Source organism: Equus asinus, chromosome 13 (assembly GCF_041296235.1).
Source record: "Equus asinus isolate D_3611 breed Donkey chromosome 13, EquAss-T2T_v2, whole genome shotgun sequence".
Taxonomy (NCBI): Eukaryota; Metazoa; Chordata; class Mammalia; order Perissodactyla; family Equidae; genus Equus; species Equus asinus.
Window position 1 is genome coordinate 39,765,128 of NC_091802.1, and position 13,948 is coordinate 39,779,075.

The window sequence follows — 13,948 nt, forward strand, 5'->3', positions numbered from 1 at the left end:
GTTAATGATTATGCTTTGCTCTCAAACCTGCAGTATTGACACAGCGTCAGATTTTTTTTCCTGGTCTTAGAGTACTAGCCCCAGGTGCAATCTCAGGGCCTGATGTGGCTGCAGATGAGGAGGAAGCTAAGGGCAGGGGAAGAGACGCTGAGCTGGGAGCAGCGTGGCCTGAGTTTACTCCGTTTCATATCTAACCGGCTCTCAAACATTGGGCAAATCACTAAACCTCGGGCTCCTTTCCCACATCTGTCAAGTAAAGGATTAGGCTTAGTGACCTCTGGCTCTAAAATTAGGAATCTAGGGGGCCAGCCCCATGGCCGAGTGGTTAAGTTCACGCGCTCTACTTTGATGGCCCAGGGTTTCACCAGTTCCAATCCTGGGAGCAGACATGGCACCACTCATCAAACCTTGCTGAAGTGGCATCCCACATGCCCTAACTAGAAGGACCCACAACTAAAAATACACAACTATGTACTGGGGGGCTTTGGGAGAAAAAGGAAAAATAAAAAATCTTAAAATTAGGAGTCTAGATTTATAGAGGATCAAAGAAAAGGGAAGAGTCTGACCTTTAGGTGAGGTTCGCAGAGGAGAGAATATTCTGATGAGGCTGCAGCAGGTGGAGAGCAGGGTTTTGCCCAGTTGACCCTTATGGAATGGGGGATGGGCTCCTTCCCGAGAACAGAGTTGGGGTCAGGCAGGAAGGGGCTCCCTGAGGGTGGTGGGATGGTGGGAAAATGCACCTGCCCAGGTCTCAAGAGTCTCCCAGACACCAACAGTGATGCTCCCCATATTGGGTCATTGGAAGTACTCATGTGTTCTCCGGCTGGCACCTGGGATGTCGCCGTGCTCATACTCTTTATTGCTGCCGAACTCTGATCTGAACGATGCCTTGTGGGTTTCTGCCTCTCCTGTCCTGCAGTGCTCTGCTTTCCAGCTTGCTAATTTCTACACAGCCTCCAGGCTTCCTGCCACACAGTGATCTAAGCCCCTGGCTTTTGGACCTCGCTTGATAATCAAATGCTTCTCTTAGGAGGTAGTTGGTGTGAAAGCCTTATCTGCCCAACTAGTTTGTAAGTTCTTAAAGAGCGTGGGGCATTTGTGTCCTCCCGGGGCCATGCCAAGTGCCTGGCACACTGGGTTCAGTAAAGTGTTATTAGGGAAGGCATGCCATGTGTTCATACCAACTGCAGATTTTCATCCCCCAATATCCCTAATTTCCGTTAAACGCGTGTTTGAGACTGGCCTTGCTTTGGTTCCTGATCCCACCCCAGCCTTGGTCACAGTGATTTGGCATTGCCCACTTCCTTTAAGCTTCTGCCACCTCCCTATATAATGAAACTCTCAAAAAAGCTTGCTTTGTGAATTAGCACTTTTTTCCCCAAACTACCCCCTCCATCTTTGTAGATGTTTTTAGTCCAGCATCCAAGCTTTTCATTTATTTTAAGGATTCCAATCCTTTCCCCATTTTACAGGCGAATTCAGAAATCTAATAGGAGAGCTTTAATTCCCTTCCAGGAAGAATAGGGCAGGGATTAATGGTGAGCACCCTCTGCGTGCCCTTCCAGGATGCGAGGACAGGCTTAGATGGGACGTGAACCCTGGCCTGTGTGACACCAAATTCAGGTCACGCTTTGTCAGGCTGCACTGCCTTCTTCCAGCCTCAGTCTGTGGTTCTCTTACCTGGTTGGTTGGGTTTTGTCCCCACATGGCTTTCCTTCTGGCCCTTGGCCACTTCACCTGACCTCTAAAACTGACCTTTTTGAGTGTGTGATAAGGAGACTTGTATACTGAGGGCTGGTGCAGCTGCTTGAGGCTCTTTCTAACCTGCTTAACATGTCTCATAGGAATTAATACTATTCCCAGTGATGCCCAACCTCTCATGAGGTGGTAAATCTTAAAGTCAGCATCTGGCCCGAAGTGCCTCAGACCCTTTCTTGGTTGGTAATGGATTGGAGAGTGTATCACCCTGTTACAGAGAGTTGGGGTCATTTTTCATGATTCCCTGGTTCTCGCCCACCCTGAGTCTATGGACCATTTTTCTGTCTGCTCGGTGCCTGGAAATTTCCTGTAATTCACCCCTCTTGGCTTGGCTTTCTTTACCTGGAGAAGCTTAGTGTCATTTTTACGCTTGGGGAGTTCACTGTTCTCCACCTTCCAGATTTGTTTTCTAATTAGGAAACTACAAAGAATAACAAGTACCCATGTACTTTCCACTCAAGTTTAATAAATGTCAGCATTTTGTTATCATGTCAAGCTTTTTAATCCAAGAAAAAAAATTACAGATAAGTTGGAAGCCCATCTGGTTCCTTTCCCAGGCCCGTCCCGTTCCTCCCTAGGGGCGGCCACTCTGATGAAGTCAGTGGGTAGCCTTCCAGGTTACATTTTTATACTTTTGCTGCAAAATGTAGTATTGTTTTGAGTTTTTAAACCCTTGTAAATGCTGGGTCACATGAATGTCACTTGTGCCTTTCACTAAGTGTTGGTTTGGGGATCTAAGTTTGATACCGTACCCAGAGCTCTTCCCGGCACTGAGAAGACCACTGAATAAACCAGACTCCTTTCCTTGTGGAGTTTTCATTCCCGGGGGCATTGGAGGCATATGTGGTATGAATGGACCACAGTTTGTTTAGCCATTCCCCGACTGGTGGGCTTGGGTTCACTATAAGAAACAGTGTGGCAGGGGACATCTCTGTGTGTCTCTTGGTACTTCTGTACTGTGCACACAGTTTGCAAACTTCTTAAAGGGCCAATAGTACATTTTTTAGGCTTGTAAGCCATATGGTCTGCCACAACTACTCATTTCTGCCCTTCTTGAGAGCAGCTATAAACAGTATGTAAACAAATTTTTTATGAACACTGGGGGTTATTTCATATGATTTTTACATGTGAAATACTTTTGATTTTTTTCCAGCCAATTAAAAATTTAAAACCTATTCCTTAACTCAAGGTGTACATATCTTGGCCCACAGGCCAAGTCTGCAACAAGTGAGTTACTCTAGAGCCTTTATAAAGATGCTCCAGGCCCAGTACCAGATGAAAACAGGAAGCGTGAGGGGAAGTTGCTGACCAGTTCTGGCCATTGAGAAATACCTGGAAAAGCCCTTAGGAAGCTGGAAGGATGAATAACAGCTGGGGGGGGGGGGGGGTCTCTGGAGCCAGGCCCTTTGCCAGAAGATCATTTAGGTCTAGCTCAGCCCGTGTGTGTCATGACTGGGAACGCTCTCTACTTGATCTTTACTCTCCCAAGGGTGGGGCTGAAGTCTGGATTGAGCCATTATCAAGAAGTACAGCTATCTGAACAGGAAGGCACTGTAATGGGAATGGAGGGGCTTGAGAGACCTGACTGCAAATCCTGCCTGGCTCCACCACTCACGGTTCTGGGATCTTGGGCAAAGCCCTTCACTTCTCTGAGACCGTCCCTTGTCTATAATGGGATTAATCCACACCCTACCACTTGGTTGATAGGATGAAATGACAAAAGTGTAATGGAAAGTGGCTGACATGTAAGAGGTGCCCAATAATTGCCCACATTCAGATTTTCTCCCTGTGGCGTGGATGCCAGAACACCTCCCGGAATAGGAGCTCACTTCCTCTGGAAGCAGCCTACTCCATCTTGAGCTGAACACTGGCTGGCTGTGGCTTCCTTTCCATGTGCTGCTTCTAGCCCTTGAGACCATGCAACAATCCCCTCCTCCTTTTCCCCAACAATTTGCTTTCTTGAAATCATGATCTTGAGTCCTTTCACCATTCTGGCCAACCTTGTTAGAATTAACGTATTTTCTGAACCAAACATCTGACAGACTTGGACTGTAGTTGAAGATAAAAGCTTGGATCTAGAGCTGGCCCGGTCACAGGTAAGGAAGGCGGAACATTGGTCAAGAGATCTGATGGTTAAGAGTTTAAGACTTTGGCACAGGGCAGACCTTGGTTCTGCTATGTGGGCCAGTTACTTAACCTCTCCGAGGTCAGGTTCACCTTCTGCAAAAGGGGAAATGCTTCTACTACCTTCCTCATAGGCTTATTGAAAGGAATGCATTCCATACTGTACAGAGAGTGCTCGGCACGATGTCTGGGGCAGGCTGGCTTCTCTGGAGGTTCCTTGGGGGAGGGTAAAGGTGCATGTTTGCGAACGTGAATCTTCTGCCCTCTTCAGTTCTGTTAAACCCACCCCTCTACTCCCGCGGAGCTGGGCACAGTGCTGGGCTCAGTCAGTGTGTGGTGGCCAATTGCTTAGCCTGAGGGTGGAGTAGGAGGTCAATGCCTCTGGGCAGGACAGAGGACCAGAGGCAAGATGTGGAACGGACCAGCAGGTGAAGTCCCTGTCAGCAGTGGCCACCAGAGGGCGCCCCTGCTTCAGAATGGCCTAGCCCATCCAGACACACCCACTCCTCCAAAGAGGTCTCTGTTCCTTGGCACGTTGTGGGGTAAATTGGGACAGAAAGTGACAGCTTTGTGCGGTCTGTCAGACTGCCCTGGGCAGGCCTCATGGCCTGTGGAAAACTCTCAGGCCCGAGGCAGAGGCCCGCGTATAACTCTGACTCTACTACCCATGACCTTGGGCCAGGCACTTCCTTCTTTGGCCCAGTTCACAGAGTTGGAACAGACTCCAAGGTCCCTTCCAGCACTAACTTTGCATGGTTCTAGGATTCAAGGCCAGGGCAGTTTCTTCTTCCTCACCCCTGGCCCTTCTCCACCTCAGGGCAGCACATAACACTCTGGCTGGCAGTGAACCTGGCCAGGAAGCCGCGTGTTCCACACCCCCAACTCCAAAGCGCTGGGACACTGTTGGGGGAAGGGGTAGTGCGGGAGGGGGAAGAAGGGAAAGGTCAGGTGAACCAAGAGCCTCGAAGGGTCTTGCTTCATTCGGGACAGACATCCGGTTTCCTCTGATCTCTGCCAGGATTCCGGGGGCTTAAAGTTAGGAATGAGTCATGGGGGGATTGGGGAGTTCCCAGCTAACCAGTTTGGAACAGGAACCTGGGATGGTGCCTATCAAAGCTTAGGGTGGGGACAGGAGGCATACCACAATGTCCCTATCTCAGGCCCCTGGCCCTGCAGGAGGGGACTCAGGAAACCAGCCTCCTGGGAGTTTGAGGGGTAGGAATGGGGGCAACTATCTCCTTCCCTCTCAGAACTGGGGGACGCCTAGGGAGCAGGTGGCGTGAGGATCCCAAGAGAGAGTGCTAAAGGGGGCTGCCCCAGCAGCTCTGCCAGGGGAGGGTGGGGGCTGCCTGGGGATCTGCCTCTTCCCCGGTCAGTCTGACCAGCCTCCAGCCTCCATGGCTTGTATCAGAGGCTCAGCTCGAGTTCAGCAGTTCTGTTCAAACACCCTGGGGCAATTCAGGCCTGGGTGGGGCTGAGGGAAGGAAGGGAGTTTGAGGGGGACAAGACGTCAAAGAAAAATCAGAGATTCCATAATTTCACAAAACTTTCGCAAACAGCTTTTTGTTTCAACCCCCTGCGTTGTCCTGGACACCAAATTTGCATAAATCCTGGGAAGTTATTACTAAGTCTTAGTCGCAGCACCAGGTAATTTCCTCCCAGGCCTCCATGGGCTTATGTATAAAGGCCTCTGGAGCTGTTCCCTGACAGAGCCTGACAGAGCCTGCAGATCCACCCAGACCCTCTGCTGAGCCTGCTGCCCAGAACCCCATGGAGCTGATGGGTGAGTGTCCTGGCCCAGGATGGGAGAGCTGCCTGCCCTGGGCATGGGAGGGAGGCTGGAGTGGCACAGTGGCTCGTGGTCCTTGGCCCCCAGAAAGGAACCCAGGTGAGAGCAGACGGCATGTCTCCTGAGCCTCCGTCTGCTCTCAGTCCTGCAGCTGCTGCTCTGGCACAGTGCACTCTGGATGGTGCAAGAAGCCACCCCCCTAGGCTCTGCCAGCTCCCTGCCCCAGAGCTTCCTGCTCAAGTGCTTAGAGCAAGTGAGGAAGATCCAGGCCGATGGTGCAGCGCTGCAGGAGAGGCTGGTGAGTGAGAGGCTGGCGGGCAGAGACAGGGAGGGGACATAGATGCTGTGGGAGGGGGTGTGGAGGAAAGACCCAGAAGAGAGAACTGAAAGGAGAGAGGAAGAGGGTAAGAGCTGAGGGAGAGGAAGGGAACCATGCAGAGAACATCATCAGGAAGAGACTGGGAGAAGAGAGACACAGGAGGAAATGGAAGAAAATTAGGAGAGGTAGAGCCATGGGAGGCTGGGAAGGGACTAGGGAAAGAGAACCTCTTAGGGATGGTGCTGGGAGGGCTGACTGGAGTGGTGGTGGAGAGCGGAATGGGGCTGAGGCCTGGCGGGACACAGAGGGAGGGGAAGACTTGGAGAGATGGAGGGAGCAGCCTGGCCCTATCAGGTCCCCTCACTCAGCACCCTTTCTATCCCCAGTGTGCCACCCACAAGCTGTGCCACCCTCAGGAGCTCATGCTGCTGGGACACTCTCTGGGCATCCCCCAGCCTCTCCTGAGCAGCTGCTCCAGCCAGGCCCTGCAGCTGGTGAGCGTCTGGAGGGGAGGAGGGCGATGGGAAGGGGGAAAGATGATCTGGAAGGTTCCCCAGATCTCCAGGCTCCAAGCTGGGGCCCTGAGAGGAGCATCCCAGGCAGCACCCCATGACTCTCCTACTCTGTCCCCCCAGACGGGCTGCCTGAGCCAACTCCACAGTGGCCTCCTCCTCTACCAGGGTCTCCTGCAGGCCCTGGCAGGGATCTCCCCCGAATTAGCCCCCACCTTGGACATGCTGCAGCTGGACGTCACCGACTTTGCCACCAACATCTGGCAGCAGGTGAGCCTCGTTGGGAGGAGCAAGTGTTAGGGGCCTAGACTGAGCTGGTCCCCAGAGGTCATGCTGCAGGCCTGGGGATCCTAGAAGTTCTTTAGGGCTGGGGTGGGCACATTCTCAGGGGCTCTATGTAGGGAGCTACCACCCCATCCCAGGATCCTCTTGCTGCTGGCTCTCCCTCACACCCCCAAGCTGAGGCCCCAGGTCACCGGACCTTGAACAGACCTGAGTTCAAGTCCTGGCTCCACCATTAGCCGTGTGATCTCCCACAGCGCCTCAGCCCTCTGCATTTCCTCCTTTGTAGTAACACTCACTCAGCAGGGCCTGATTGCTGATCTCATCTTTCCCCCACAGATGGAAGACCTAGGGGTGGCCCCTGCGGTGCAGCCCACCCATGGCCCCATGCCGACCTTCGCCTCGGCCTTCCAGCGCCGGGCAGGAGGGGTGCTGGTTGCCTCCAACCTGCAGCGCTTCCTGGAGCTGGCGTACCGCGGTCTGCGCTACCTGGCCGAGCCCTGAGCAAAACCCTCCCCATCCGCTGTATTTATCTCTATTTAATATTTATGCTTATTTAAACTTACTATTTAAAAACAGGGAAGAGTGGAAAGAAGCCCCAGAGCCCTGGGTGCTTCCCTCCACTTTCAAGTTTCATTCTCCTGCCTGTAGCAGGGAGAAAAAGCTCCTGTCTTCCTGTCCCCTGGACTGGGAGGTAGATAGGTAAATACCAAGTATTAATTCCTGTGACTGCTCCCTGGCCCGGCTCTGTGGTGGGCACTGGGAAGAGCCTCAGTGGACCCCCTACCCTGAGGGTACCCACCTTGGGGCCCTTGGAAGCATCGGGAAGTCTCCCACGTGGGAGACAAGACAGGCCTGTTTAATATTTAAACAGCAGTGTTCCCCAACTGGGTCCTCGTATCCCTCGCTCTGGCCTCAACTCGGCTTGCGCATGCCAGGCTGGCCAGGCCTTGCTTCCCCTCACGTCCCCTTCCCCACGGACACTTAGCCCAGCAGAGGCAGCCAGAGCTGGAGTCTTGACCACCCTGGGGTCCCACAAATTTGCTGGGGAATTTAAGATTTTGGGGGCATGTTTGACTCCCAGCAGGGAAGCCCAGGCATCACTGATTCTCTCTTTTTTCTGGATGCCCTACAGAGACACTGGCAAGCTTGTGATACCTGCCCCACCCCACCAGGGTCAGAATTCTGACTCCTTTTAGGGCTGGGCAGATGGTCATCTGTCTGCCTTGCTGGACAGGGATTGGGAATGTGGGAGGGAAAAGACGAGGGGGAATTATGTGACATGTGACGGGGTGTGTGAGAGGGAAGCTCAACTGTTCACTCTCTACTTCTGCCCCCACTTTCTCATTGTAGCCAAACTTCACGATAATAAAGTATTTGTCTCCAGTAAATGTCCTCCCTCCTTCTTGAGTCCAGCTGGTGCCTGGCCAGGGGTTAGAGGGCGGGGAGTTGAATGGTGGGTGAGGCCAGAGGGAGGGAAAGAGGAGGGGCAGGGAGAAAGGGGGCAGTCCTCCAGCCCATCAACATTCATTCCTTTAGCATGCATTTATCTTGCACCTACTGTGTGCAGACACTGGGCTAAGTGCTAGGGGCACAGCAGCGAACAAGGCAGGCACAGTCCCTGTCCTCATCCTGGAGCCACCTCCTGGTGGGGAGACAGAAGGCAGAAAGGTCACCCGTACCAGGACAGGAGAGAGCGTGGGGGTCAGGTGGGGGGCCTTAACAGGCCAGGTGCAGACAGACACTGGCCTGAAGCAAGGGAGTATTTAATATTTGCACAGAGCTTGTCAGTTTACCGTCTTCCCTCAGCCTTAGCCCATCCATACCCATAGTTGCCCACAAACACAGAATTATGAAGTGCCCTTTACAGATCAAGAAGCTGAGTTCAATGTGACAACTTGGGTCAGAACTCAAATTCCAGCTTCTGCACTTCTCTCCCTCATCAAGCTCTGCCTGATCCGACAGGGAACAATCTCACGCCGACCTGCCTCTTCCTGCCTGTCTCAGCCTCATGGGCTGAAGTGGTCTGAGCTCACACCAGAGAGGGGTGAACTGTGGAGGCTGGAGGCTCGTGGAATGCCCGTGTGTGCCCTCAGCTGAAGAAGCGCGGGCAGTTGCAGTGCCTCCACCAGACCCAGGAAGTTCAGGCAGCCAACCAGCCCCAGACCCTCTCCCAAGGCTTCCCCATCCTCGGTTCCTCAGTCACCTCTCACTTCCCTTCCCCATCTGGCTTCTTAGAAAGCAGGATCTGGCTGAGCAAGACTAAAATTCCAGCTGCATGACTCAGGGCATCCCTCTCTGGTCGGTCCTGAAGACACTGGCCTGGAGATGTGTGGCGCAGGCAAGGAAGGGTTAAAGAGAGTTCCTGCCCCTCACCCCCAGTCCTCTTCTGGAGAGGACAGATTAAACTCTGGGCTAGTCAGACTCAGTGGGGCTGGGCCGGGTTGGGGAACGTCAGATCAGGACACCCTAACCCAAGCACCAGTGGGGCCTTTAGCCAAAAACTCTCCCTTTTCAGAGTAAGTCTGACTCTGAGAGGGTGGGGGCAGGTGGCAGGTGGACAGGTATTGACTCGTTATCACCCCACATGGGCCTGAGGAAGAGAAGTTGCTCTCATCGCCCTGCCCTGGCCCTGCTCCGACTGAGTGGACAAACAGGACCCTGAGCCCAGCCCTGCTCTGCACACCTCTCCCTCCCTCCTCACCCACAGGACTGAGCCTCTCCCTGGGCCACAGCGCAAGGGGTTCCAAGGAGAAGACATTGTTCCCCACCCCAGTCAGACACAGGCACTGACAGCATTTAGTCACAAAGGGATCCACAAGGATCTTTATTTACAAATGAGCTGAGGTGAACTTCCCTCATGTATTACCAAAAAAATTACACACAAACACACATTCTGCACCTATAAAGTTCCTCAGAGGTAAATCCACTCTTGGAAGTGGGTCAGAACACATGAGAGGGGGGTGTGGTGCGACCGCCCTGAGCTAAGGAACCAGGCTGCTCACACACTTCAGGCACTGGCAGCGGGGAGAGGAAATTATGAAAGAAAGAAACTGGGAGACGTCTTAGAGGTCAGAAGTCAGGAATAGGGGAAAGATCTGGAAACCGACAAAGGGCTCTTACATCATGTGGATATGAGCAATGATGTCTCATCTTTTCTCACTGTTCCGTTCTGAGGCGCTTGCGGCTGGGACCCTCCCCAGCCAGCTCTCGCGGCCACTTCAAGCCCCTTAGAGGGCAGCAATGGCTTTGGCAGCCACCTGGCGGCCCAGGGGCAGGCTGAGGTCTGTGATGGCCAGAACTACCTTGGGGCTGGACATGGCTGACACCTTCACCAGTTCCGAGACCTGCCACAGACAGAGAGACAAACAGCTGCTCACCAGGGCAACCTCGTGGCAAGTGCGAAGTCCCGGGAGGAAGGAGGCCCCCTCCCTACTCTGAGGGCTGGCCGCTGACCCCCGCTGGTCTAGAAGGTGGGTCAGCCCCGGCCCGGAGGGGAGTACTCACGGTGGTGAAGGGCATGAACTGCAGGATGCTGCCCCGGCTGCCCTGCTCCAGGCAGTCCACACACTCCTCCATGAACCACTGCACAAACTGAGTGTGCGGGCCAGCAGTCCGCGACCCCAGGATGGAGGAAATGAGCAGGAACAGATTGGCTGTGTGGAATGCAGGGAGAAGGAGAAAGGTTTGAGAAGAGGTTAGACTCTGGGAGAAGGTGGAACTGAAGAGTGAATAGAAAGAAGTGCTAAGAGTGTCCCTCAAAGGAGATATCAAGAAGAGGAAGTGTCAAAGGAAAGTCAGGGCCGAGTCAGAAGAGGGGCTAAATGGAGCCTGGGAGAGACGGGAGAGGTAGCAACTAGGGAAGATGGAGGAAAGAGGTGGGGAAATGTGGCAGAGGGGATGAAGGGGCACCAGGGGGACCCGCTTCCAGCTGACGAGGTCTGTGCCTCGGGTTCAGGAGCGGGGTGGGAGGACTCACCCAGGACTCGGTTCAGCGGGTCTCTCATGTTAACTGTGTGGAGTTGGGAGGCCGACAGGGAGCTGCTCATGGACCGGTCAGCTGGGGGCCAAGCAGAGGGAGCACTGAGGAAATGGCCTTTCCCAGGGGAAGCCCTCCGGGGTCAGGTGTGGAGGGCCCACTCAGAAAAGGTCCTTGGATCCAGAGTCACAGAGGGCTCTTGTATACAGAGATCCCCATGAGGAGAACTAACATTTGGTGAGCATTGCCAGGCGGCAGCTGTCAATCTGGGGCTGTATGTGGATTAAGCCACTTAATCTTCACATCTCCATTTTACAGAGGAAGAAACTGAGACTCGGACTTGCTAAGTAACTAGCCAAAGGTCACAGGGTTTGTATGTGGCTGATCCAGCCTCTTTCCTCCGCCCAAGTGCACAGTTGGTCCCCTAGTCCCTAAAAGGCCTCAGAGACACTTCCAGGCTCAGGAGAAATCTCTGGAAACAGGAAAATTAACATGCCACAGAAGGAACCCTTGTCAGGCAGAGGTAATGACATAAAGGAAAGTCAGTGGGGGAGGGGCACGCGCCAGGCAGAAAGAGTGGGGAACAGCCCCAAGTCCCAGCCCAGGCTGCTCCAGGCCTCAGGGCCTGTTTCAGGGGAACGAAGGTCAGAGGCGATGAGTCAATGGCAGGGACTGTGCCTGAGGCAGTGGACTAACTTGGGTAGCTCCTCAATCCCTCAACCTTGTGGAAGGAAGGGTCGGGGAGACGACGGCGTGCCCAGGCTGGGCTGGGATCTGGGCAGCAGAGCTGCAACCCTCAGGGAGAGCTCCACAGCAACCTTTGCTGTCTCCAGGGGTTAGAAACAGAGCAGCCAGAGAGGACAGAGTGGGACAAACTCCTGCCACATCCTGTCTGATCAGCTAGCAAGGATGCCTGCGGCTGTGGACTTGCTTAGGTAAGAGTTCCCAGGAAGGAAGCAGCTGCCAAGCCCCCATTCATGTGCTCACTGGGACTCGAAAGGATGTTGGCATCCTCTTCATTGGAGCTCAGCAGTCGCATCAGCTTCGAGGGCTGCATGTCGTCCAAGGGGAAGAGGCTGATATAATCCTGGAGGGCGGGAGAGTCACTATTACCCAGCCCTGGATCCCAACATTGCCCATTATCGGGGAAGAGGGCTGGAGCTCTGATCAGTGTGGGGAAGAGTCACTCTCCACAGGCCTCAGGCAGCATCTCCAGCGGGGTCACCTGCCCTGTGTCTCCGTCCCTCTCCTCACCCCTCCCACAATCCTAGTGAGACCCTCTCACAGTCACTCCTGCAGATGCTCGAACAACCAAACCCTGACACAGGCAGGGACCGTGCCTGATGGCCTTGGCCTGGGAAGGCGCCTCTTACCAGAAAAGGCTCAGTAAATGTCTGCTGAACAAACACATGAACAAGCGGAGGGGTCTACTACCTCGATGTCCTCACGGTGTCTCTTCTTTTGGCGGGAGGAAGCTTGTCCCTTGTGGGAGGAGTAGGAACTCAGGGCACACCAGACAGCTAGCCTGGCAAAGGGTTCCAGGAAAAGAGGGTATAATTAGAGGGGCCCCACAGGGGGTTTCTGTGCCCATGGTGATCAGGCCCCATCTGACAGGGCATTCCCACAGCCCAGCTTCCCGGGGTGACCCCTGGCGAGGGGCGCCGACTGTGGCTGTGAGAACTTGAAGCTCCGCAGAGAATCCTACTTGGCAAGAGCAGTGCCAGGGGGGTCCATGAGGCTGTGCCACTTGGAAGAGTCGGTGAGCAGGCCAGGCAGGATGTGGCCCAGCAGGACCAGGGTCACTTGCTGCATGTCCAGACAGAAGATGGAGTAGAGCAGCTCCACCGCCCGCAGCGTGTGCTCCTTCCGCGTCTCCTTCAACAGTTCCTGGACGGGCAGGGGAGGGGGCATTCAGGAGCTGAGGGCCCTAAACGTGGGGCTCTGACATCCCTGACACTCCAGCCTGGCTGTCCGGGAGTGCGCACAAGGGGAGCCCCATCCTTCCCTCCACATCAGAGCCTCTCGCCACAGCTACCTGAGGAGGCAGCTTCCTTAAGAGGCCAGGAGCTCCTGAGGTGAGGACCAGCCTCTGTATGCCAGGGAATCTTCTCACAGCCTTTAAGAGGCCTCTCCAAGAAGCCCAGCTGACCAGGCTAGATGTTGGGAAGTCAGAGGACAGGACCAAGTTTGGTCCTGTCAGGTATTTTCTCAGATGTCTCCTAGAGGCTGATGCCTACTCCCCTAGCCTATGTCTCTGGCCCACACCTACCCACTGCAAGTACCTTAATCAGGTTGTTGCAGAACCAGTAGACACCTCCCATGTGCAGCAGGGTGTCAAAGATGTGGATGGAGCGGCTGTCCACCCACCCCTTCTCCAGCACCTTCGCAAATATGTCCGTCAGCACCTCCTTGATGGGTCGCTTGGGGGGCAGCAGGTTCCAGTAGGGCATGGTGTCCACACCCGTGGATGGGAACTTGATCTGTGTGGCTGTCTGCTGCAGCACGTCAGCACACATATGCTCCAGGATCGAGCTCATGATCACCACCCTGGGGGATGGGGAGAGGAACCTGAGGCGCAGGCAACACCGGCTTCAAGAGCCAGGGTAGGGAGGGGAGGAAACACCAGCCCAGACTTTTCTCAGGACTTGGGTTACAGAAATATTCCTGAGAAATTAACCCTACTCTGTACTGAGGGAGGAGACGAAAGGAAGCTGCAAACCTCTAGCAGGCCTGACCCTACCAGTCCTGTTCCTGGCAGGACTCTCACCTGCTGGGCACAAAGCCTATTAAGTGGCGTTGAGGGGTGCTCTCCTCCCCCAGGTTATTCCAGCACTATATTCCTATTTTCTCTCTCACTCTCTCTCTCCAACTTCCCCATCCCCCAGGCAAGGTCTGGTCCCTGCCAATCCTCTAGCATAAATAAATACAATCACTTCCCTCTAGGTTGAGTGCTTGGGGGGGGTCCCCACCCGCCCTTGGCCTCCTCCCAAAATAAACTGTTACTTCCAGGACAGGGGCCCAAGGGCTGCCCCATAGGACTCTTCCCGGCCCTTGGTAGCCGGGCAAACATAAGTGCATATCCAGGAAGTCTTCAACCGTGACTACAGACCTGGGTCTCAGTGCTAATCATTCTGGAACGCTGGGTGGCTCTCGGAAAGTTGCTATGACTTTAGGGGCACTTTTCC

At 54.2% G+C, this 13,948-nt stretch overlaps 2 protein-coding genes across 10 annotated transcripts in view; one reads left to right on the forward strand and one right to left on the reverse strand.

Moving 5' to 3' along the window:
• Positions 1–135: 135 nt before the first annotated feature.
• Positions 136–8,195, forward strand: CSF3 (colony stimulating factor 3). Its single transcript, XM_014833716.3, has 5 exons — positions 136–5,665; positions 5,815–5,969; positions 6,377–6,484; positions 6,626–6,772; positions 7,124–8,195. Exons 1-5 carry the CDS (start codon positions 5,653–5,655, stop codon positions 7,286–7,288), a joined length of 588 nt encoding a protein of 195 aa, XP_014689202.1. The 5' UTR covers positions 136–5,652; the 3' UTR covers positions 7,289–8,195.
• Positions 8,196–9,579: 1,384 nt separating this feature from the next.
• MED24 (mediator complex subunit 24) overlaps positions 9,580–13,948 on the reverse strand; it is a 30,787-nt gene continuing 26,418 nt past the window's right edge. For all 9 annotated transcript variants that reach the window (XM_044744979.2, XM_044744977.2, XM_070483210.1 and 6 more), the window contains 7 exons: positions 13,046–13,310; positions 12,469–12,650; positions 12,198–12,288; positions 11,751–11,850; positions 10,764–10,844; positions 10,292–10,440; positions 9,580–10,131 (listed from right to left, as the gene is read on the reverse strand). In XM_044744979.2, coding sequence (XP_044600914.1) covers positions 10,015–10,131; positions 10,292–10,440; positions 10,764–10,844; positions 11,751–11,850; positions 12,198–12,288; positions 12,469–12,650; positions 13,046–13,310 — 985 coding nt within the window. In that variant the 3' untranslated portion in view covers positions 9,580–10,014. The remainder of the gene's footprint in view (positions 10,132–10,291; positions 10,441–10,763; positions 10,845–11,750; positions 11,851–12,197; positions 12,289–12,468; positions 12,651–13,045; positions 13,311–13,948) is intronic.